General features: G+C 38.1%; 2 protein-coding genes across 7 annotated transcripts in view; one reads left to right on the top strand and one right to left on the bottom strand.

Moving 5' to 3' along the window:
• Window positions 1–8,445, bottom strand: part of LOC148058470 (ras GTPase-activating-like protein IQGAP3) — a 32,884-nt gene extending 24,439 nt beyond the window's left edge. For all 3 annotated transcript variants that reach the window (XM_087782544.1, XM_087782545.1, XM_087782546.1), the window contains exons 1-2: window positions 8,303–8,445; window positions 63–150 (exon numbers count right to left, since the gene is read on the bottom strand). In XM_087782544.1, the coding sequence (XP_087638670.1) occupies window positions 63–150; window positions 8,303–8,330 (116 nt within the window). In that variant the 5' untranslated portion in view covers window positions 8,331–8,445. The remainder of the gene's footprint in view (window positions 1–62; window positions 151–8,302) is intronic.
• On the top strand, window positions 56–23,648 carry LOC148058469 (gonadotropin-releasing hormone II receptor-like). 4 transcript variants are annotated; one of them, XM_087782548.1, is made up of 5 exons: window positions 18,249–18,361; window positions 18,894–18,935; window positions 21,211–21,745; window positions 22,394–22,595; window positions 22,819–23,648. In XM_087782548.1, the coding sequence occupies exons 1-5, from the start codon at window positions 18,354–18,356 to the stop codon at window positions 23,178–23,180; spliced, it is 1,149 nt and encodes a 382-aa protein (XP_087638674.1). In that variant the 5' UTR covers window positions 18,249–18,353; the 3' UTR covers window positions 23,181–23,648. The 4 variants fall into 4 exon arrangements, with proteins under 4 accessions (XP_087638677.1, XP_087638674.1, XP_087638673.1 ...); XM_087782547.1 differs by having other exon boundaries at window positions 22,816–23,648; XM_087782551.1 differs by lacking the exons at window positions 18,249–18,361; window positions 18,894–18,935 and adding an exon at window positions 56–88 and having other exon boundaries at window positions 22,816–23,648.
• The last annotated feature ends 1,376 nt before the right edge of the window (window positions 23,649–25,024 follow it).

The following is a 25,024-nucleotide window of genomic DNA, read 5'->3' as shown; positions in this document are numbered from 1 at the left end:
ACAATGACATCATCGATCCAGCAACAGTCGCACCAGACTGTAGACGTCCTCGTCAGCCTCACCTCTTGGCCTCCTCCAGCCTGCACAGGTACTGATACACTATGTTCTGCACTCTCTGCTCGTCCATCTGCTCCGCCGTCAGCCGCTCGTCTGCACAGCACACACACAGAGACGAGACACAAACACACACACACAGAGACGAGACACAAACACACACACAGAGACGAGACACAAACACACACACACAGAGACGAGACACAAACACACACACAGAGACGAGACACAAACACACACAGAGACGAGACACAAACACACACACAGAGACGAGACACAAACACACACACAGAGATGAGACACAAACACACACACAGAGACGAGACACAAACACACACACAGAGACGAGACACAAACACACACACAGAGATGAGACACAAACACACACACAGAGACGAGACACAAACACACACACAGAGACGAGACACAAACACACACACAGAGACGAGACACAAACACACACACAGAGACGAGACACAAACACACACACAGAGACGAGACACAAACACACACACAGAGACGAGACACAAACACACACACACAGACGAGACACAAACACACACACAGAGACGAGACACAAACACACACACAGAGACGAGACACAAACACACACACAGAGACGAGACACAAACACACACACAGAGACGAGACACAAACACACACACAGAGACGAGACACAAACACACACACAGAGACGAGACACAAACACACACACAGAGACGAGACACAAACACACACACAGAGACGAGACACAAACACACACACAGAGACGAGACACAAACACACACACAGAGACGAGACACAAACACACACACAGAGATGAGACACAAACACACACACAGAGACGAGACACAAACACACACACAGAGACGAGACACAAACACACACACAGAGACGAGACACAAACACACACACAGAGACGAGACACAAACACACACAGAGATGAGACACAAACACACACACAGAGAAAAGACCGAAACTCTCAATATGTACACAAATGTACACAACAACAACAACAGCCAGGAGAATGCAGCCTTTGTTTGCAGGTTAAAACAATTATTGTACCAGATACTGAGGAAAATCTCTAAACTTGTGTCACAACACGATCTGAAGCTTATAATCTGTGCGTTTGTGTCTTACTCTTGGACTACTGTATCATTTTGTGTCTAAACAAGGATCTGTTTCGCCTGCAGTTCATACAAAACTCTGCAGAATTCTGAGCCGCTCTAGTAGAAGAACTCACATTTCTCCTTCAAACTCTTCACTAGTTTCTTTCAGGATCATTTTAAAATTCTGGTTCTTACTTTCAGATCTATTCATGGTCAGACCTTCATGATCTGATCCAGACTTACACCCCAGCTCGGGCTCTGAGGTCTGTGGATCAGAATCTACTGATGGTTCCTGAACTTCCGGACCAGAGGGGAGAAATCTTTTCAGGCTGTTGCTCCTAAGCTTTGGAACCATCTCTGTGTTTGATGATCTACTGACTCCTTCAAGAAACATCTGTGTTTGATGATCTACTGACTCCTTCAAGAAACATCTGTGTTTGATGATCTACTGACTCCTTTACGAAACATGTGTGTTTGATGATCTACTGACTCCTTTAAGAAACATCTGTGTTTGTTGATCTACTGACTCCTTTAAGAAACATGTGTTTGATGATCTACTGACTCCTTCAAGAAACATCTGTGTTTGATGATCTACTGACTCCTTTAAGAAACATCTGTGTTTGATGATCTACTGACTCCTTTAAGAAACATCTGTGTTTGATGATCTACTGACTCCTTCAAGAAACATCTGTGTTTGATGATCTACTGACTCCTTCAAGAAACATGTGTGTTTGATGATCTACTGACTCCTTCAAGAAACATGTGTGTTTGATGATCTACTGACTCCTTCAAGAAACATGTGTGTTTGATGATCTACTGACTCCTTCAAGAAACATGTGTTTGATGATCTACTGACTCCTTCAAGAAACATCTGTGTTTGATGATCTACTGACTCCTTCAAGAAACATCTGTGTTTGATGATCTACTGACTCCTTCAAGAAACATCTGTGTTTGATGATCTACTGACTCCTTCAAGAACCATCTCTGTGTTTGATGATCTACTGACTCCTTCAAGAAACATCTGTGTTTGATGATCTACTGACTCCTTTAAGAAACATGTGTGTTTGATGATCTACTGACTCCTTTAAGAAACATGTGTGTTTGTTGATCTACTGACTCCTTTAAGAAACATGTGTTTGATGATCTACTGACTCCTTCAAGAAACATCTGTGTTTGATGATCTACTGACTCCTTTAAGAAACATCTGTGTTTGATGATCTACTGACTCCTTTAAGAAACATCTGTGTTTGATGATCTACTGACTCCTTCAAGAAACATCTGTGTTTGATGATCTACTGACTCCTTCAAGAAACATGTGTGTTTGATGATCTACTGACTCCTTCAAGAAACATGTGTGTTTGATGATCTACTGACTCCTTCAAGAAACATGTGTTTGATGATCTACTGACTCCTTCAAGAAACATCTGTGTTTGATGATCTACTGACTCCTTCAAGAAACATCTGTGTTTGATGATCTACTGACTCCTTCAAGAAACATCTGTGTTTGATGATCTACTGACTCCTTCAAGAACCATCTCTGTGTTTGATGATCTACTGACTCCTTCAAGAAACATCTGTGTTTGATGATCTACTGACTCCTTCAAGAAACATCTGTGTTTGATGATCTACTGACTCCTTCAAGAAACATCTGTGTTTGATGATCTACTGACTCCTTCAAGAAACATCTGTGTTTGATGATCTACTGACTCCTTCAAGAAACATGTGTGTTTGATGATCTACTGACTCCTTCAAGAAACATCTGTGTTTGATGATCTACTGACTCCTTCAAGAAACATCTGTGTTTGATGATCTACTGACTCCTTTAAGAAACATCTGTGTTTGATGATCTACTGACTCCTTCAAGAAACATCTGTGTTTGATGATCTACTGACTCCTTCAAGAAACATCTGTGTTTGATGATCTACTGACTCCTTCAAGAAACATCTGTGTTTGATGATCTACTGACTCCTTCAAGAACCATCTCTGTGTTTGATGATCTACTGACTCCTTCAAGAAACATCTGTGTTTGATGATCTACTGACTCCTTCAAGAAACATCTGTGTTTGATGATCTACTGACTCCTTTAAGAAACATCTGCGTTTGATGATCTACTGACTCCTTCAAGAAACATGTGTGTTTGATGATCTACTGACTCCTTCAAGAAACATCTGTGTTTGATGATCTACTGACTCCTTCAAGAAACATCTGTGTTTGATGATCTACTGACTCCTTCAAGAAACATGTGTGTTTGATGATCTACTGACTCCTTCAAGAAACATGTGTGTTTGATGATCTACTGACTCCTTCAAGAAACATCTGTGTTTGATGATCTACTGACTCCTTCAAGAAACATCTGTGTTTGATGATCTACTGACTCCTTTAAGAAATATCTGTGTTTGATGATCTACTGACTCCTTCAAGAACCATCTCTGTGTTTGATGATCTACTGACTCCTTCAAGAAACATCTGTGTTTGATGATCTACTGACTCCTTCAAGAAACATCTCTGTGTTTGATGATCTACTGACTCCTTCAAGAAACATCTGTTTGATGATCTACTGACTCCTTCAAGAAACATCTGTGTTTGATGATCTACTGACTCCTTCAAGAAACATCTGTTTGATGATCTACTGATTCCTTCAAGAAACATCTGTGTTTGATGATCTACTGACTCCTTCAAGAACCATCTCTTTGTTTGATGATCTACTGACTCCTTCAAGAAACATCTGTGTTTGATGATCTACTGACTCCTTTAAGAAACATCTGTGTTTGATGATCTACTGACTCCTTCAAGAAACATCTGTGTTTGATGATCTACTGACTCCTTCAAGAAACATCTGTGTTTGATGATCTACTGACTCCTTCACTTCCGCTTCCGGTGAGCCTTTGATCGGCTGCTTGAAACGTGAGCTCCTGCAATAATTGCCAAAAACAGTCGTTTTAACGACTACTTGTCCGGATATTATGCTCATATCACTTAAGATATGTCTCAAGCATCTCGGATCTATGATCGTGATGCTCTTTTCAACATCAGAGTCCATGGAGGACTTCACTCGCGACCGTTACCAACGTCCGGTGAACGTGTTTCCGGCTCCGCTTCTCATCGACTCGGACTCTGTGGAATATCGTTTGATCTCTCGAGTACCGGGCGATTTCCACAAGGGATCGAGTCGGGCTGGAGTACAGGTCAGGATGAGACGCGCAGTCGCGATCGCTCGGAACAACTCTGACGTCATCGAACGTCATCGGTGTTTGATCGACATTCCTCTCACTGTGTGTGACGACACATCAGCGCTGCCGTCTGTCCAGACCTCAACGAAAGGTGGTAAGATTTTTTCATTTCCTCTCTTTAATTCGACTTTTACAACCGAGTTGAACTTCAGTGACAGCTGGTACCACGTGACCGCTGTTCGCTTCAAAAGATCCCGCTCTGCGCGCCTGTCAGTGACGCGGCGTCGTCAGTGACGTCGTCAGTGACGTCATCGGTGCTGAATGTGGGACTTCTTAATGTTCGCTCCATTACTAATAAATCCTTTATTCTTAATGATCTTTTCACAAGAGTTAATTTGGATTTATTATGTCTTTCTGAGACTTGGCAGAGAGAGGAAGAGTTTATTCATCTGAACGAACTCTGTCCAGTAGGGAGCGCTGTCCTGGGGAAGCCTCGCCTCTCTGGTCGTGGAGGAGGTCTTGCTACTGTTTTTAGGGAGAGTTGTTCTTGCAAAGTGATTCAGACACAGGAATTCACTTCTTTTGAGTCTCAGATGATCTTGGTTGGTTCTACAAGACCTTTCTATTGTGTGTCAATCTACCGTCCGCCTGGTCCTGCGGCGATGTTCTTGAAAGACTTTAGTGACTTCTTATCTTCCATTATTCAGATGGAATCTGTTCTTATTCTTGGAGACTTTAATCTTCATGTTGATGACGTCACATCTTGTTCTGCTAAAGAACTTTTAACTTTAACTGAAGCCTTTAATTTTGAGCAACATGTTTCTGAACCCACTCATCAAAAAGGCCACATTTTAGACTTAGTTTTTACTCTTGGCCTGAACATTTCTAATGTATCTGTACATGATGTCCATCTGAGTGATCATTCTCTTGTCTTGTTCAACCTGGACTTCATCCCTGAACCTAAGCCTTTGAAAGTTAGGTCTCAGAGGCGTGTCATCTCAGCCGATACTGCAGACAGTTTTTCTGCTATGTTTGACCGTCTTTCCTTTGATGACTGTCCAGATGTGGACAGTTTGATTCACTGTTTTACTGATCATTGTGTTGAAATACTAGATCAAGTGGCACCTGTTAAATCGAACTTGAAAATTCAGAAAAAACGGTGCCCTTGGACAAATGAAGTCTCCTGAGTCTGAGGAGACTTTGTCGAAAGACTGAGCGTCTCTGGAAGTCTACTAAACTTGAGGTGCACAGACTTCACCTCAGGGATCTGTTGACTTCTTACAATGAGATGGTAGAAACTGCTAGATCTGATTACATCAGAAAACTGGTAGCAGCAAATAGGAAAAACCCCAAAGTTTTGTTTGACACGATTAATTCTCTCGTGTCTCCTGCTCCTCAAATCACGCCGGTCTTCTGTGAAGCTGACAGCAATGCATTGTTGAGATTTTTCATTGACAAAATTAAATTGATCAAAGAGAAAATCTCTCCCCCTTTGTTGGGAACCCCTACTGTCTCTGAGCCCATCTCCTCCTCTTGGTCATCCTTCACTGCTGTATCTTTGGGTGATATTTCAGCACTAGTGAACAAGATGAAACCCTCCTCTTGCTCAGATGACGTCCTTCCTTGTAGGCTTTTTATCAAAGTATTTGATGTAATTGGCCCCTGGGTTACCAATATGGTGAACCTCTCCCTTTCCACAGGGGTTTTTCCCAATGCATTTAAACATGCCATTGTGGAGCCTCTGCTCAAAAAACCAGGCTTAGACCCAACTGACCTCAGTAATTTCAGACCTATTTCTAAGCTCCCTTTCTTGTCCAAGATCTTGGAGAAGGTGGTGTCCGAGCAGCTGTCTTTGTTCTTGGATCAGAGCGACATCCATGAGAAGTTTCAGTCTGGCTTCCGTAAACATCACTCTACGGAGACAGCTTTATTGAAAGTGTCCAGTGACATCATGATGTCGGCTGACTCTGGTAAATTCACTGTTCTGGTTCTCTTGGATCTGTCGTCAGCCTTTGACACAGTTGATCACCAGATCCTGCTGAGAAGACTAAGGGATGAAGTGGGACTGTCTGGGTCTGTGTTAGAATGGTTCTCATCTTACCTTTCTGGGCGCAGTTTTAGTGTATCTGCCAATCAAATGAGGTCTGAATCGGCAGATCTGTTGTGTGGAGTCCCTCAAGGTTCTGTTCTGGGTCCTTTATTGTTTTTGCTGTACTTGATTCCCCTTGGTAAAATCATTCAGAGATTTCCAGATGTTTCTTATCACATTTTTGCTGATGACATCCAGCTCTACTGCTCTTTTGACCCAACTGAGCCCCAAAGGCTGAACAGCTTAGTCAATTGTTTGCTAGAAATCAAACAATGGCTGAGTGAAAACACTTTACAGCTTAATGTGGACAAAACTGAAACTCTGGTGATTGCTCCTGATGATACGATTCCAGGGTTGAGTCAGTACTTGGGTGACTTAGGTCAGTCTGTCAAACTGAGCCTGAGAAACCTGGGTGTTGTATTTGATAAAGACATGTCTCTTGTTCAACACTGTAGAAAACTGACCAGAAACTGTTTCCTTCAACTGAGAAAAATCTCTAAACTTAGGAAAATGCTGTCACAACATGATCTGGAGCTTGTAATCCTTTCTTCTCGTCTGGACTATTGTAACAGTTTGTTTTCATGTCTTAACAAGAAGGAGCTGTCTCGCCTGCAGTTGATTCAGAACTCTGCAGCGAGAATTCTGACCCGCTCTAGTAGAAGAACTCACATTTCTCCGGTCCTTAAAACTCTTCACTGGCTTCCAGTTTCTTTCAGGATCAACTTTAAAATTCTGGTTCTTACTTTCAGAGCTATTCATGGTCAGGCTCCTCCTTACATCACTGATCTGATCCAGCCTTACACTCCAGCTCGGGCACTGAGGTCTGTGGATCAGAATCTACTTATGGTTCCACGCACACGGCTCAGGACCAGAGGAGAGAAATCTTTTCAGGCTGTTGCTCCTAAGCTTTGGAACAATCTTCCTCTCTCTTTGCGCTTGATGGAGTCTACTGACTCCTTTAAGAAACACCTTAAGACGTTTCTATTTGTGCAGGCTTTTCCTTGAATTTCTCGAACTCCTGTGTTGTTCTCGGTGTTGTCTTGATCTTTGAAGTATGTACTGTTTTGAGTATTGTTTTGATTGTTAAAGCGCTTTGTGACCCTGGTCTCGAAAAGCGCTATATAAATATATATTACTTACTTACTTACTTACTTCAAGAAACATGTGTGTTTGATGATCTACTGACTCCTTCAAGAAACATGTGTGTTTGATGATCTACTGACTCCTTCAAGAAACATCTGTGTTTGATGATCTACTGACTCCTTCAAGAAACATCTCAAGACACTTTGATTTGAGCTTTTCCTTGATTCTCTGAGACGCTTGTAAGTAAGTAAGTAAGTAAGTAAGTAATATTTATTTATATAGCGCTTTTCGAGACCAGGGTCACAAAGCGCTTAAACAATCAAAACAAAACTAACTAAATTTGTATTTATTTTAACTGTGCGATTTGTGATCCTGGTCTAAGGAAATATCTTTACAAATAATGAAAAAGTAACAATAATTTCGAGTACATGTATTTCCTCAGTTGCTTCATCTGTTGTTAAACTTGAAACACGTCAGACATGTCGGTGTAGGAAGACCCTGAGCCTGTGACGTCATCATAGAAACGTTTTATATTTACTCTGATCTCGAGTGCATTGTTGCTGACATTAAACGTCAGAGTCAAAAGTGGAAATATGTGCTAAGGTAGTCTGACGTCACAATAAGTCTGGCAACAAAAGTTTACGTTTACAGCCCGGACCGTTTCAGTCACTCACTGCTAACGTCAACATCTCACGTTCACCTGTCCGTCAAAAGTGTCATTCAATTGTTGTCAAGGTGCAGATGTTCTGTACACCACTATGACGTCACAGTTACGGAAAGAACAACATGGGACTTACAGCGACTTTGAGCGGCAGACTCCGACATCCTCACGCGGCTTCACTCTGCTGTTCTTCTGAGACACCTGAGACTCACCTGAGACTGTCCAGAGACTCTCCAGAGACTCTCCAGACACACCTGGACTCAAACTTCTCCCGCTCGAACTCCAGTTTCCGGTATGGACTTTGAAAGCTGCTGCTGCTGCGCTCTGATTGGTCGACATAATCGCTACCCTATTGGTGGTGATAACCGCGGTGCATTGTGGTTATCGTCGAAGCAGTTAAACAAAACTACAAATACGAAGATAAAAACATAAGAACTTTAAGAATTAATGTTACACTCAGTAAGTGCATTTTTTCTGTATTATACTATATAGTATAAAAGCTCTTTTGTCATAAATATACGGGATAATGTTACCATGGCAACGACAACACGGACCTTTGGCGGACTCACTGATCGAGCTGAGACTTTAAGATGAAAGAATGAATGAATGAATGAATGAAAGAATGAATGAATGAGTGAGTGAATGAAATGATGTGTGCGTGAGAGTGAGTATATATGTGTGTGAGAGTGAGTATATATGTGCGTGAGAGTGAGTATATATGTGCGTGAGAGTGAGTATATATGTGTGTGAGAGTGAGTATATACGTGTGTGAGAGTGAGTATATATGTGCGTGAGAGTGAGTATATATGTGTGTGAGAGTGAGTATATACGTGCGTGAGAGTGAGTATATACGTGCGTGAGAGTGAGTATATATGTGCGTGAGAGTGAGTATATATGTGTGTGAGAGTGAGTATATATGTGCGTGAGAGTGAGTATATATGTGCGTGAGAGTGAGTATATATGTGTGTGAGAGTGAGTATATATGTGCGTGAGAGTGAGTATATACGTGTGTGAGAGTGAGTATATATGTGCGTGAGAGTGAGTATATATGTGCGTGAGAGTGAGGATATACGTGTGTGAGAGTGAGTATATACGTGTGTGAGAGTGAGTATATATGTGCGTGAGAGTGAGTATATATGTGCGTGAGAGTGAGTATATATGTGTGTGAGAGTGAGTATATATGTTTGTGAGAGTGAGTATATATGTGCGTGAGAGTGAGTATATATGTGTGTGAGAGTGAGGATATACGTGTGTGAGAGTGAGTATATACGTGTGTGAGAGTGAGTATATACGTGTGTGAGAGTGAGTATATATGTGTGTGAGAGTGAGTATATATGTGCGTGAGAGTGAGTATATACGTGTGTGAGAGAGAGTATATACGTGTGTGAGAGTGAGTATATACGTGTGTGAGAGTGAGTATATATGTGTGTGAGAGTGAGTATATATGTGCGTGAGAGTGAGTATATATGTGTGTGAGAGTGAGTATATATGTGCGTGAGAGTGAGTATATACGTGTGTGAGAGTGAGTATATATGTGCGTGAGAGTGAGGATATACGTGTGTGAGAGTGAGTATATACGTGTGTGAGAGTGAGTATATATGTGCGTGAGAGTGAGTATATATGTGCGTGAGAGTGAGTATATATGTGTGTGAGAGTGAGTATATATGTGCGTGAGAGTGAGGATATACGTGTGTGAGAGTGAGTATATACGTGTGTGAGAGTGAGTATATACGTGTGTGAGAGTGAGTATATATGTGTGTGAGAGTGAGTATATATGTGCGTGAGAGTGAGTATATACGTGTGTGAGAGAGAGTATATACGTGTGTGAGAGTGAGTATATATGTGCGTGAGAGTGAGTATATATGTGCGTGAGAGTGAGTATATACGTGTGTGAGAGTGAGTATATACGTGCGTGAGAGTGAGTATATACGTGTGTGAGAGTGAGTATATACGTGCGTGAGAGTGAGTATATATGTGCGTGAGAGTGAGTATATATGTGCGTGAGAGTGAGTATATACGTGTGTGAGAGTGAGTATATACGTGTGTGAGAGTGAGTATATATGTGCGTGAGAGTGAGTATATATGTGTGTGAGAGTGAGTATATATGTGCGTGAGAGTGAGTATATATGTGTGTGAGAGTGAGTATATATGTGCGTGAGAGTGAGTATATATGTGTGTGAGAGTGAGTATATATGTGCGTGAGAGTGAGTATATATGTGTGTGAGAGTGAGTATATGTGTGTGTGAGAGTGAGTATATATGTGTGTGAGAGTGAGTATATACGTGTGTGAGAGTGAGTATATATGTGCGTGAGAGTGAGTATATATGTGTGTGAGAGTGAGTATATACGTGCGTGAGAGTGAGTATATACGTGCGTGAGAGTGAGTATATATGTGCGTGAGAGTGAGTATATATGTGTGTGAGAGTGAGTATATATGTGTGTGAGAGTGAGTATATATGTGCGTGAGAGTGAGTATATATGTGTGTGAGAGTGAGTATATATGTGCGTGAGAGTGAGTATATACGTGTGTGAGAGTGAGTATATATGTGCGTGAGAGTGAGTATATATGTGTGTGAGAGTGAGTATATATGTGCGTGAGAGTGAGTATATACGTGTGTGAGAGTGAGTATATATGTGCGTGAGAGTGAGTATATACGTGTGTGAGAGTGAGTATATACGTGTGTGAGAGTGAGTATATATGTGCGTGAGAGTGAGTATATATGTGCGTGAGAGTGAGTATATACGTGTGTGAGAGTGAGTATATACGTGTGTGAGAGTGAGTATATATGTGCGTGAGAGTGAGTATATATGTGTGTGAGAGTGAGTATATATGTGCGTGAGAGTGAGTATATATGTGTGTGAGAGTGAGTATATATGTGCGTGAGAGTGAGTATATATGTGTGTGAGAGTGAGCATATATGTGCGTGAGAGTGAGTATATATGTGTGTGAGAGTGAGTATATGTGTGTGTGAGAGTGAGTATATATGTGTGTGAGAGTGAGTATATACGTGTGTGAGAGTGAGTATATATGTGCGTGAGAGTGAGTATATATGTGCGTGAGAGTGAGTATATACGTGTGTGAGAGTGAGTATATACGTGTGTGAGAGTGAGTATATATGTGTGTGAGAGTGAGTATATACGTGTGTGAGAGTGAGTATATATGTGCGTGAGAGTGAGTATATATGTGTGTGAGAGTGAGTATATATGTGCGTGAGAGTGAGTATATATGTGTGTGAGAGTGAGCATATATGTGCGTGAGAGTGAGTATATATGTGTGTGAGAGTGAGTATATGTGTGTGTGAGAGTGAGTATATATGTGTGTGAGAGTGAGTATATACGTGTGTGAGAGTGAGTATATACGTGTGTGAGAGTGAGTATATATGTGCGTGAGAGTGAGTATATATGTGCGTGAGAGTGAGTATATATGTGCGTGAGAGTGAGTATATATGTGCGTGAGAGTGAGTATATACGTGTGTGAGAGTGAGTATATATGTGCGTGAGAGTGAGTATATATGTGCGTGAGAGTGAGTATATACGTGTGTGAGAGTGAGTATATACGTGTGTGAGAGTGAGTATATATGTGTGTGAGAGTGAGTATATACGTGTGTGAGAGTGAGTATATATGTGCGTGAGAGTGAGTATATATGTGCGTGAGAGTGAGTATATATGTGCGTGAGAGTGAGTATATACGTGTGTGAGAGTGAGTATATATGTGCGTGAGAGTGAGTATATATGTGCGTGAGAGTGAGTATATACGTGTGTGAGAGTGAGTATATACGTGTGTGAGAGTGAGTATATATGTGTGTGAGAGTGAGTATATACGTGTGTGAGAGTGAGTATATATGTGCGTGAGAGTGAGTATATATGTGTGTGAGAGTGAGTATATACGTGTGTGAGAGTGAGTATATATGTGTGTGAGAGTGAGTATATACGTGTGTGAGAGTGAGTATATATGTGCGTGAGAGTGAGTATATATGTGTGTGAGAGTGAGTATATATGTGCGTGAGAGTGAGTATATATGTGTGTGAGAGTGAGTATATATGTGCGTGAGAGTGAGTATATATGTGTGTGAGAGTGAGTATATATGTGTGTGAGAGTGAGTATATATGTGTGTGAGAGTGAGTATATACGTGTGTGAGAGTGAGTATAAATGTGCGTGAGAGTGAGTATATATGTGTGTGAGAGTGAGTATATATGTGCGTGAGAGTGAGTATATATGTGCGTGAGAGTGAGTATATATGTGCGTGAGAGTGAGTATATATGTGCGTGAGAGTGAGTATATATGTGTGTGAGAGTGAGTATATATGTGTGTGAGAGTGAGTATATATGTGCGTGAGAGTGAGTATATATGTGCGTGAGAGTGAGTATATATGTGCGTGAGAGTGAGTATATATGTGTGTGAGAGTGAGTATATATGTGCGTGAGAGTGAGTATATATGTGCGTGAGAGTGAGTATATATGTGCGTGAGAGTGAGTATATATGTGTGTGAGAGTGAGTATATATGTGCGTGAGAGTGAGTATATATGTGCGTGAGAGTGAGTATATATGTGTGTGAGAGTGAGTATATATGTTTGTGAGAGTGAGTATATATGTGCGTGAGAGTGAGTATATATGTGTGTGAGAGTGAGTATATATGTGTGTGAGAGTGAGTATATATGTGCGTGAGAGTGAGTATATATGTGCGTGAGAGTGAGTATATATGTGCGTGAGAGTGAGTATATATGTGTGTGAGAGTGAGTATATATGTGCGTGAGAGTGAGTATATATGTGCGTGAGAGTGAGTATATATGTGTGTGAGAGTGAGTATATATGTGTGTGAGAGTGAGTATATATGTGTGTGAGAGTGAGTATATATGTGCGTGAGAGTGAGTATATATGTGCGTGAGAGTGAGTATATATGTGTGTGAGAGTGAGTATATATGTGCGTGAGAGTGAGTATATATGTGTGTGAGAGTGAGTATATATGTGCGTGAGAGTGAGTATATACAGTAATGATAATATAAATAAATGAGTTCATTAGTTAATAAAATATATTTGTTTCCTAGTTATTAAAATTATATTTGTTTCCTAGTTAATAAAAATATATTTGTTTCCTAGTTAATAAAAATATATTTGTTTCCTAGTTAATAAAAATATATTTGTTTCCTAGTTAATAAAAATATATTTGTTTCCTAGTTAATAAAATTATATTTGTTTCCTAGTTAATAAAAATATATTTGTTTCCTAGTTAATAAAAATATATTTGTTTCCTAGTTAATAAAAATATATTTGTTTCCTAGTTAATAAAAATATATTTGTTTCCTAGTTAATAAAAATATATTTGTTTCCTAGTTAATAAAAATATATTTGTTTCCTAGTTAATAAAATATATTTGTTTCGTAGTTAATAAAAATATATTTGTTTCCTAGTTAATAAAATATATTTGTTTCCTAGTTAATAAAAATATATTTGTTTCCTAGTTAATAAAATATATTTGTTTCGTAGTTAATAAAATATATTTGTTTCCTAGTTATTAAAATATACTTGTTTCCTAGTTAATAAAATATATTTGTTTCCTAGTTAATAAAATATATTTGTTTCCTAGTTAATAAAATATATTTGTTTCGTAGTTAATAAAAATATATTTGTTTCCTAGTTAATAAAAATATATTTGTTTCCTAGTTAATAAAATTATATTTGTTTCCTAGTTAATAAAATTATATTTGTTTCCTAGTTAATAAAAATATATTTGTTTCCTAGTTAATAAAAATATATTTGTTTCCTAGTTAATAAAAATATATTTGTTTCCTAGTTAATAAAAATATATTTGTTTCCTAGTTAATAAAAATATATTTGTTTCCTAGTTAATAAAATTATATTTGTTTCCTAGTTAATAAAAATATATTTGTTTCCTAGTTAATAAAATTATATTTGTTTCCTAGTTAATAAAAATATATTTGTTTCCTAGTTAATAAAAATATATTTGTTTCCTAGTTAATAAAAATATATTTGTTTCCTAGTTAATAAAAATATATTTGTTTCCTAGTTAATAAAATTATATTTGTTTCCTAGTTAATAAAAATATATTTGTTTCCTAGTTAATAAAAATATATTTGTTTCCTAGTTAATAAAAATATATTTGTTTCCTAGTTAATAAAAATATATTTGTTTCCTAGTTAATAAAATTATATTTGTTTCCTAGTTAATAAAATATATTTGTTTCCTAGTTAATAAAATTATATTTGTTTCCTAGTTAATAAAAATATATTTGTTTCCTAGTTAATAAAAATATATTTGTTTCCTAGTTAATAAAAATATATTTGTTTCCTAGTTAATAAAATTATATTTGTTTCCTAGTTAATAAAAATATATTTGTTTCCTAGTAAATAAAATTATATTTGTTTCCTAGTTAATAAAAAATATATTTGTTTCCTAGTTAATAAAAATATATTTGTTTCCTAGTTAATAAAAATATATTTGTTTCCTAGTTAATAAAAATATATTTGTTTCCTAGTTAATAAAATTATATTTGTTTCCTAGTTAATAAAATTATATTTGTTTCCTAGTTAATAAAAATATATTTGTTTCCTAGTTAATAAAAATATATTTGTTTCCTAGTTAATAAAAATATATTTGTTTCCTAGTTAATAAAATTATATTTGTTTCCTAGTTAATAAAATTATATTTGTTTCCTAGTTAATAAAATATATTTGTTTCCTAGTTAATAAAATTATATTTGTTTCCTAGTTAATAAAAATATATTTGTTTCCTAGTTAATAAAAATATATTTGTTTCCTAGTTAATAAAAATATATTTGTTTCCTAGTTAATACAATTATATTTGTTTCCTAGTTAATAAAATATATTTGTTTCCTAGTTAATAAAATTATATTTGTTTCCTAGTTAATAAAATTATATTTGTTTCCTAGTTAATAAAAATATATTTGTTTCCTAGTTAATAAAAATATATTTGTTTCCTAGTTAATACAATTATATTTGTTTCCTAGTTAATAAAATTATATTTGTTTCCTAGTTAATAAAATATATTTGTTTCCTAGTTAATAAAATTATATTTGTTTCCTAGTTAATAAAAATATATTTGTTTCCTAGTTAATAAAAATATATTTTTTTCCTAGTTAATAAAAATATATTTGTTTCCTAGTTAATAAAAATATATTTGTTTCCTAGTTAATAAAATTATATTTGTTTCCTAGTTAATAAAATTATATTTGTTTCCTAGTTAATAAAAATATATTTGTTTCCTAGTTAATAAAAATATATCTGTTTCCTAGTTAATAAAAATATATTTGTTTCCTAGTTAATAAAATTATATTTGTTTCCTAGTTAATACAATTATATTTGTTTCCTAGTTAATAAAATTATATTTGTTTCCTAGTTAATAAAATTATATTTGTTTCCTAGTTAATAAAATATATTTGTTTCCTAGTTAATAAAATTATATTTGTTTCCTAGTTAATAAAATATATTTGTTTCCTAGTTAATAAAAATATATTTGTTTCCTAGTTAATAAAAATATATTTGTTTCCTAGTTAATAAAAATATATTTGTTTCCTAGTTAATAAAAATATATTTGTTTCCTAGTTAATAAAAATATATTTGTTTCCTAGTTAATAAAATTATATTTGTTTCCTAGTTAATAAAATATATTTGTTTCCTAGTTAATAAAATTATATTTGTTTCCTAGTTAATAAAAATATATTTGTTTCCTAGTTAATAAAAATATATTTGTTTCCTAGTTAATAAAATTATATTTGTTTCCTAGTTAATAAAATATATTTGTTTCGTAGTTAATAAAATTATATTTGTTTCCTAGTTAATAAAAATATATTTGTTTCCTAGTTAATAAAATTATATTTGTTTCCTAGTTAATAAAATTATATTTGTTTCCTAGTTAATAAAAATACATTTGTTTCCTAGTTAATAAAAATATATTTGTTTCCTAGTTAATAAAAATATATTTGTTTCCTAGTTAATAAAAATATATTTGTTTCCTAGTTAATAAAAATATATTTGTTTCCTAGTTAATAAAAATATATTTGTTTCCTAGTTAATAAAATTATATTTGTTTCCTAGTTAATAAAAATATATTTGTTTCCTAGTTAATAAAATTATATTTGTTTCCTAGTTAATAAAAATACATTTGTTTCCTAGTTAATAAAATTATATTTGTTTCCTAGTTAATAAAATTATATTTGTTTCCTAGTTAATAAAAATATATTTGTTTCCTAGTTAATAAAAATATATTTGTTTCCTAGTTAATAAAATTACATTTGTTTCCTAGTTAATAAAATTATATTTGTTTCCTAGTTAATAAAAATATATTTGTTTCCTAGTTAATAAAAATATATTTGTTTCCTAGTTAATAAAAATATATTTGTTTCCTAGTTAATAAAATTATATTTGTTTCCTAGTTAATAAAATTATATTTGTTTCCTAGTTAATAAAATATATTTATTTCCTAGTTAATAAAATTATATTTGTTTCCTAGTTAATAAAAATATATTTGTTTCCTAGTTAATAAAATATATTTGTTTCCTAGTTAATAAAAATATATTTGTTTCCTAGTTAATAAAATTATATTTGTTTCCTAGTTAATAAAATATATTTGTTTCCTAGTTAATAAAAATATATTTGTTTCCTAGTTAATAAAATTATATTTGTTTCCTAGTTAATAAAATATATTTGTTTCCTAGTTAATAAAAATATATTTGTTTCCTAGTTAATAAAATATATTTGTTTCCTAGTTAATAAAAATATATTTGTTTCCTAGTTAATAAAATTATATTTGTTTCCTAGTTAATAAAATTATATTTGTTTCCTAGTTAATAAAATTATATTTGTTTCCTAGTAAATAAAAATATATTTGTTTCCTAGTTAATAAAATATATTTGTTTCCTAGTTATTAAAATTATATTTGTTTCCTAGTTAATAAAATATATTTGTTTCCTAGTTAATAAAATTATATTTGTTTCCTAGTTAATAAAAATATATTTGTTTCCTAGTTAATAAAAATATATTTGTTTCCTAGTTAATAAAAATATATTTGTTTCCTAGTTAATAAAAATATATTTGTTTCCTAGTAAATAAAATTATATTTGTTTCCTAGTTAATAAAAATATATTTGTTTCCTAGTTAATAAAATTATATTTGTTTCCTAGTTAATAAAAATATATTTGTTTCCTAGTTAATAAAAATATATTTGTTTCCTAGTTAATAAAAATATATTTGTTTCCTAGTTAATAAAATTATATTTGTTTCCTAGTTAATAAAAATATATTTGTTTCCTAGTTAATAAAATATATTTGTTTCCTAGTTAATAAAAATATATTTGTTTCCTAGTTAATAAAATTATATTTGTTTCCTAGTTAATAAAAATATATTTGTTTCCTAGTTAATAAAATTATATTTGTTTCCTAGTTAATAAAAATATATTTGTTTCCTAGTTAATAAAATTATATTTGTTTCCTAGTTAATAAAAATATATTTGTTTCCTAGTTAATAAAAATATATTTGTTTCCTAGTTAATAAAAATATATTTGTTTCCTAGTTAATAAAAATATATTTGTTTCCTAGTTAATAAAAATATATTTGTTTCCTAGTTAATAAAATTATATTTGTTTCCTAGTTAATAAAAATATATTTGTTTCCTAGTTAATAAAATATATTTGTTTCCTAGTTAATAAAAATATATTTGTTTCCTAGTTAATAAAATTATATTTGTTTCCTAGTTAATAAAAATATATTTGTTTCCTAGTTAATAAAATTATATTTGTTTCCTAGTTAATAAAAATATATTTGTTTCCTAGTTAATAAAATTATATTTGTTTCCTAGTTAATAAAAATATATTTGTTTCCTAGTTAATAAAAATATATTTGTTTCCTAGTTAATAAAAATATATTTGTTTCCTAGTTAATAAAATATATTTGTTTCCTAGTTAATAAAAATATATTTGTTTCCTAGTTAATAAAATTATATTTGTTTCCTAGTTAATAAAATTATATTTGTTTCCTAGTTAATAAAAATGAAACACACACACACACACACACACACACACACACACACACACACACACACACACACACACACACACATCTCTCTGTAGCTCCGCCTCTCAGTCTCTCCACTCGAGCTGCAGAAGAACATTTTCATCTTTTCATCTGTGAGAAGAACATGAGAGCGTCGACTGATGTGCAGGTACAACCTTCCCTCTATTCCTCCTCTTCCCTCTTTCCCTCCTCTTCCCTCTTTCCCTCCTCTTCCCTCTATCCCTCCTCTTTCCTCTTTCCCTCCTCTTCCCCCTTTTTTCTCTTCCCTCCTCTTCCCTCTATCTTCTCTCTTCCCTCCTCTTCCCTCTTTCTCTCCTCCCTCTTTCCCTTCTCTTCCCTCTATCCCTCCTCTTCCCTCTTTCTCTCCTCTTCCCTCTTTCCCTCCTCTTCCCTCTATCCCTCCTCTTCCCTCTATCCCTCCTCTTTCCTCTTTCCCTCCTCTTCCCTCTTTCCCTTCTCTTCCCTCCTCTTCCCTCTATCTTCTCTCTTCCCTCCTCTTCCCTCTTTCTCTCCTCCCTCTTTCCCTCCTCTTCCCTCTTCTCTTCCCTCTATCTTCTCTCTTCCCTCTTCTCTTCCCTCTATCTTCTCTCTTCCCTCTTCTCTTCCCTCTATCTTCTCTCGTGTTTTCTCTTCTCCAGCTGCAGCTTCAACACTTTGTTTGAATTTCTTGCTGACATCAGCAGATCATGTGATCTCGTGAACCAGAAAAGACTCGACAACCCGTGAGTCACAGGCGTGCTAATGAACCGACTCACTGACCTTCAAAGCACACCTGTGTTGTTGTTTTGTGTCGAGTGAAACGTTTGACGTACGTTGTGTTGTTGTTTTGTGTCGAGTGAAACGTTTGACGTACGTTGTGTTGTTGTTTTCTGACTGCAAAGTCCTCACAATGAGAACCAAACAAGAAAATACACTTTGAGCTCCGGTTACACACAAGAGCTATTTCAGGCTTGTGTGTAACACTTGTGTGTGTCTTTGTGTTTTAATGTGCATCTGTGTGTGTGCATGTGTGTGTGTTAAAGCAAGTGTGTTTGTTTGCAAGTGTGTGCACGTGTGTGCATGCACCTGTGTGTGCATGTGTGTGCATGCAGCTGTGTGTCCATGAGAGTAGGTGTGTGTGTGCATGTGCGTGGTCCTGTGTATGTGCGAGCAGGTGTGTGTGCAGAATTGTGTGCGTGTATGTAGACGAGCGTTTGTATGTGCGAGCAGGTGTGTGTGCAGAAGTATGTGTGTGTGTGTATGTAGACGAGCGTGTGTATGTGCGAGCAGGTGTGTGTGCAGAAGTGTGTGTGTGTGTGTATGTAGACGAGTGTGTGTATGTGCGAGCAGGTGTGTGTGCAGAAGTATGTGTGTGTGTGTATGTAGACGAGCGTGTGTATGTGCGAGCAGGTGTGTGTGCAGAAGTGTGTGTGTGTGTATGTAGACGAGCGTGCGTATGTGCGAGCAGGTGTGTGTGCAGAAGTATGTGTGTGTGTGTATGTAGACGAGCGTGTGTATGTGCGAGCAGGTGTGTGTGCAGAAGTGTGTGTGTGTGTATGTAGACGAGCGTGCGTATGTGCGAGCAGGTGTGTGTGCAGAAGTGTGTGTGTGTGTGTGTAGACGAGCGTTTGTATGTGCGAGCAGGTGTGTGTGCAGAAGTGTGTGTGTGCAGAAGTGTGTGTGTGTGTATGTAGACGAGCGTGTGTATGTGCGAGCAGGTGTGTGTGCAGAAGTGTGTGTGTGTGTATGTAGACGAGCGTGTGTATGTGCGAGCAGGTGTGTGTGCAGAAGTGTGTGTGTGTGTATGTAGACGAGCGTTTGTATGTGCGAGCAGGTGTGTGTGCAGAAGTGTGTGTGTGCAGAAGTGTGTGTGTGTGTATGTAGACGAGCGTGTGTATGTGCGAGCAGGTGTGTGTGCAGAAGTGTGTGTGTGTGTATGTAGACGAGCGTTTGTATGTGCGAGCAGGTGTGTGTGCAGAAGTGTGTGTGTGTGTGTATGTAGACGAGCGTGCGTATGTGCGAGCAGGTGTGTGTGCAGAAGTGTGTGTGTGTGTATGTAGACGAGCGTGTGTATGTGCGAGCAGGTGTGTGTGCAGAAGTGTGTGTGTGTGTATGTAGACGAGCGTGTGTATGTGCGAGCAGGTGTGTGTGCAGAAGTGTGTGTGTGTGTGTATGTAGACGAGCGTTTGTATGTGCGAGCAGGTGTGTGTGCAGAAGTGTGTGTGTGTGTATGTAGACGAGCGTTTGTATGTGCGAGCAGGTGTGTGTGCAGAAGTGTGTGTGTGCAGAAGTGTGTGTGTGTGTATGTAGACGAGCGTGTGTATGTGCGAGCAGGTGTGTGTGCAGAAGTGTGTGTGTGTGTATGTAGACGAGCGTTTGTATGTGCGAGCAGGTGTGTGTGCAGAAGTGTGTGTATGTAGACGAGCGTGCGTATGTGCGAGCAGGTGTGTGTGCAGAAGTGTGTGTGTGTGTATGTAGACGAGCGTGTGTATGTGCGAGCAGGTGTGTGTGCAGAAGTGTGTGTGTGTGTATGTAGACGAGCGTGTGTATGTGCGAGCAGGTGTGTGTGCAGAAGTGTGTGTGTGTGTATGTAGACGAGCGTGTGTATGTGCGAGCAGGTGTGTGTGCAGAAGTGTGTGTGTGTGTATGTAGACGAGCGTGTGTATGTGCGAGCAGGTGTGTGTGCAGAAGTGTGTGTGTGTGTATGTAGACGAGCGTGTGTATGTGCGAGCAGGTGTGTGTGCAGAAGTGTGTGTGTGTGTATGTAGACGAGCGTGTGTGTGTGCGAGCAGGTGTGTGTGCAGAAGTGTGTGTGTTTGTGCAGTGTAATCATGTGACAGTTGAGAAGTGGACTAGATCTTCGGCTGAATCTTGTTAGTGTTTCTGTCACCAGTCGACTCCTTGTCAGTGGCTGTGAATCTGTTGCCACGGCAACGTCCTCACTTCCTTCACAGTCTTTGTGTTTTTAATTCGCTCCAAACGTCCAGATAAGCTGTTGTCATGTGACCTGGTCTGCAGGATGTCAGGGAACTGGTCTACGCTCAAGTACTCTACGGCGGCTCCTCGTCCCACAACCGTGGCTCCTCCTCCTACTAACTCCTCCCACTTCCCGCCGCCGGAATGGACTCCCAGGTTTACTCGGGCGGCCCAGTTCCGGGTCGGGGCGACCTCGATCCTCTTCGTCTTCGCGGCCTGCAGCAACCTGGCGCTGCTCGCCAGCGTGTGGCGCGGGCGCGGCCGGCGTCTGGCGTCGCACCTGCGACCTCTGATCCTGAGCCTGGTGTCGGCCGACCTGATGATGACCTTCGTGGTGATGCCGCTGGACATGGTGTGGAACGTGACGGTTCAGTGGTACGGAGGCGACGCCCTCTGCAGGCTCCTGTGCTTCCTCAAGCTGTTCGCCATGCAGGCGTCCGCCTCCATCCTCGTGGTCATCAGTCTGGACCGTCAGCACGCCATCCTGCGCCCGCTGGACGCCCTCAACGCACACCAGCGCAACCGCCGCATGCTACTGTTAGCATGGAGCTTTAGCCTGCTCTTCGCCGCCCCACAGGTACACACAGCAGTAACAGTTACACAACTGTAACACAGCAGTTACACAACAGTAACACGACACTAACACAACAGTAACACGACAGTGACACAACAGTAACACAACAGTAACACAGCAGTTACAAAGCAGTAACACAACACTAACACAGCAGTTACACAACACTAACACAGCAGTTACACAACAGTAACACAACACTAACACAGCAGTTACACAACAGTAACACAACACTAACACAGCAGTTACACAGCAGTTACACAGCAGTAACACAACAGTTACACAACAGTAACACAACAGTAAAGCAGCAGTAACAAATTACATTGAAGTAACACTAAAGAAACACTAAAAAGGACACAGCAGTAACACAGCAGTAACACAGCAGTTACACAACAGTAACACAACAGTAGCACAACAGTAAAGCAGCACATAGAGTCCAGTGTCAGAACAGCAGCAGGAGCTCAGCAGGTAAATCCTGCAGGAATGTGATTAAGTGCAGCTCCTGCTGTTCATGGCACAAACACTTGTGAACCAAAGATAGAGCAGAAATGTTTCTGTTGGAGTAACAGGAGAAGATTTGTGTTGAAGACAAGTCGCTCCCGTCTCACTAGGAGGAGCATTAAAGTAACCAAAGTGCTGTGATCTTCTCTGCAGCTCTTCATCTTCCAGGCGACTCAGGCAGACGGTGTGGACTTCACTCAGTGTGTGACTCACGGCAGCTTCAGCGATCACTGGCAGGAAACTCTCTACAACATGTTCCACTTCTTTACCCTCTACGTCATCCCCCTGCTGGCCATGAGCTGCTGCTACACCCGCATCCTGCTGCACATCCACCAGCAGCACCTGCACAACAAAGGTACACACATCATCAACAAAGGTACACACATCATCAACAAAGGTACACACATCATCAACAAAGGTACACACATCATCAACAAAGGTACACACATTACTCAACAATGGTAAAACACATTACATAACAACAACAGCACAGTCGTGTCACAGTCATGACAAATGGTTGTATATTGTGAAGTGTGTGTCAGAACAAGTGACCTCTACCTCTACCTGACTCTCAGCAGGGGAGTCATACCTGCGGCGCAGCGGCACAGATGTAATTCCCAAAGCTCGGATGAAGACTCTGAAGATGACAGTGGTCATCGTGCTGTCCTTTCTGGTCTGCTGGACTCCGTACTACCTGCTGGGCGTCTGGTACTGGTTCCAGCCACAGATGCTGCAGGTCACGCCTGAGCACGTGCACCACGCCCTCTTTGTGTTCGGGAACCTCAACACCTGCTGCGACCCTATCATCTATGGCTTCTACACGCCCTCCTTTCGATCGGATCTGGCTGCGTGCTGCGGCAGGACCAGGCGAGAAACCTCGCCGATGTCCATGCGGCAGAAACCTCACGGCGGCGAACTGGACGACACGCCTTCACGGTAGCCTTTGGCCATTCTGACCCGTGCAGATCAATGATGTCATAGGAATATCTATTAGAAATCAATCAGGATCCCACAACTGGGTGGTCACAGTGTCCAAAATATTTTCCACGTTATAGCGCCCCCTTCTGGTCAGTCAGAAACACCCACACAAGAACACACAGACTCACAAAAGATTACAAAAAAACAAAGCAATTTCAGCCGCATAAGTGAGACCAGAACCTCTGACTGGGTAGTAGATTCTAATCAGGACCTGGACAGTGGTTCTTGGTTCTGGTTCTCCTGATGTTTATTATGAAATTACTTGGTAGAGTGGCAAGGTCACTGTTGCGATGGAAACAAATCTTCTGATCAAGAGCCTGGTCCTGAGGTGAAGACCTGGTTGGACTCCTCACTCACTGCTGAGTCATCGAACAGACACTCGGAGCAGAGACATGTTGTAGGTGAAACTTTGAAGTTGAGACTTTTTCGATTGTTCTTCTTAGCAGAAATCAAACATTAAAAGACTCATTCGTAAGTGTGTGTGAGTGTGCGTATATTGTTTGTTCACTTTTGCCCCTCAGAGACTGTGTCACTGCAGGGACTTAATAGCTGTGGAACCTGAACACACCACCGCGTAGCCTCTTTTTCCCTCTGAGCTGAAAAATCGTTCTCGTTTTATCGTCTTTGTTACTAGATCAGCATCCTCTGTAGTTGACTCGGGTCCGAAGACAAAGTTTGAAAGACTTCCGGGTGAGTTCAAACTTTCTGTCTTCTCCCTCTTCCTCTCCATCCGCTGTTCTGTCCTGCTCGTGTCAGATATTTAGTTACACTTGGACCTCATTTAATGACAGTTCTGTAGCTTGTTAGCCAGATTGAACTATTGAACCTAAACCACTAGCTATCCAGTCTCAGTTAGACATTGTGGGGTCACATTGCTAAGCAATCAAACTTCTTGTCAAACCTTACTGATAACACCGTAAATCATCAGCTTAGCCTGTCCTTCGACCTCGGCCCTATCTACTGAGTTGTCACTTAAAACCTATTATGTTTACCAGAGGGATACATCATTTCTAGGTTTTTAACATTTTAAGTAGCAGAGATAATCTTAACAAAGATGTTATTCATAGCACATGCCTTTCTAATCGAGTCCTACCATATATCTTTTAAAACGTACACGACTTAGGTTGAGGGCCGTGTCACTCTCAAGCCTAGCTCAAGTATAGGCTTTGAATCATGAAACCCCCAGTAGTTGAAATTCTTGGTATGTAGGAACAGGGTATTTGGGTTAGGGTTAGGGTTGACACATTGACACGTGCGCACGCACGCATTGACGCACATTGACACACACACACGCATTGACGCACATTGACACGCGCGCATTTATTTCACTTTTTCACTTCAACTTCAGTGTCACCTGGTCTTATAAGTTAGCTTCTGTGGCAACAACTCAGCCTTCGTGGTCGAGTGGTAACACTTCTTGTCCTTTTTTTAAGATCCATGACCTCTTATGACTTGGGTTCAAATCCACTTATTTCCTTCACCTTCATGGTCGACCTGTTATCGAAGACCTGACAGGCTGTTCTCTTGTGATCCTGCAGGGGGCGACACAACCTGAACAAGTTTAATTATTTAATATTTCAATGATTGGTCTTCATTTTGATGACATTTCGTTGACTTCTCTGTCTTCTATTATTATTACCAACGGATCTATCAAGAACTTCTAGCTCAGTGAGTTAGTTTGCTGCAATTTTCAGTTCTGCAGGTTCTTGGTTCAAACCCCACTGACAATTTTAACTACTCAAGTCTACATTTAAAGTGTAAAACTGTTAATTCAGCAGTCAGTCATCATAGTATCTTCTCTGGTTG

This window comes from Callionymus lyra, unplaced genomic scaffold (assembly GCF_982586985.1).
Source record: "Callionymus lyra unplaced genomic scaffold, fCalLyr1.hap1.1 HAP1_SCAFFOLD_81, whole genome shotgun sequence".
Lineage (NCBI taxonomy): Eukaryota > Metazoa > Chordata > Actinopteri > Syngnathiformes > Callionymidae > Callionymus > Callionymus lyra.
This window is presented reverse-complemented; position numbering and strand designations above follow the sequence as displayed.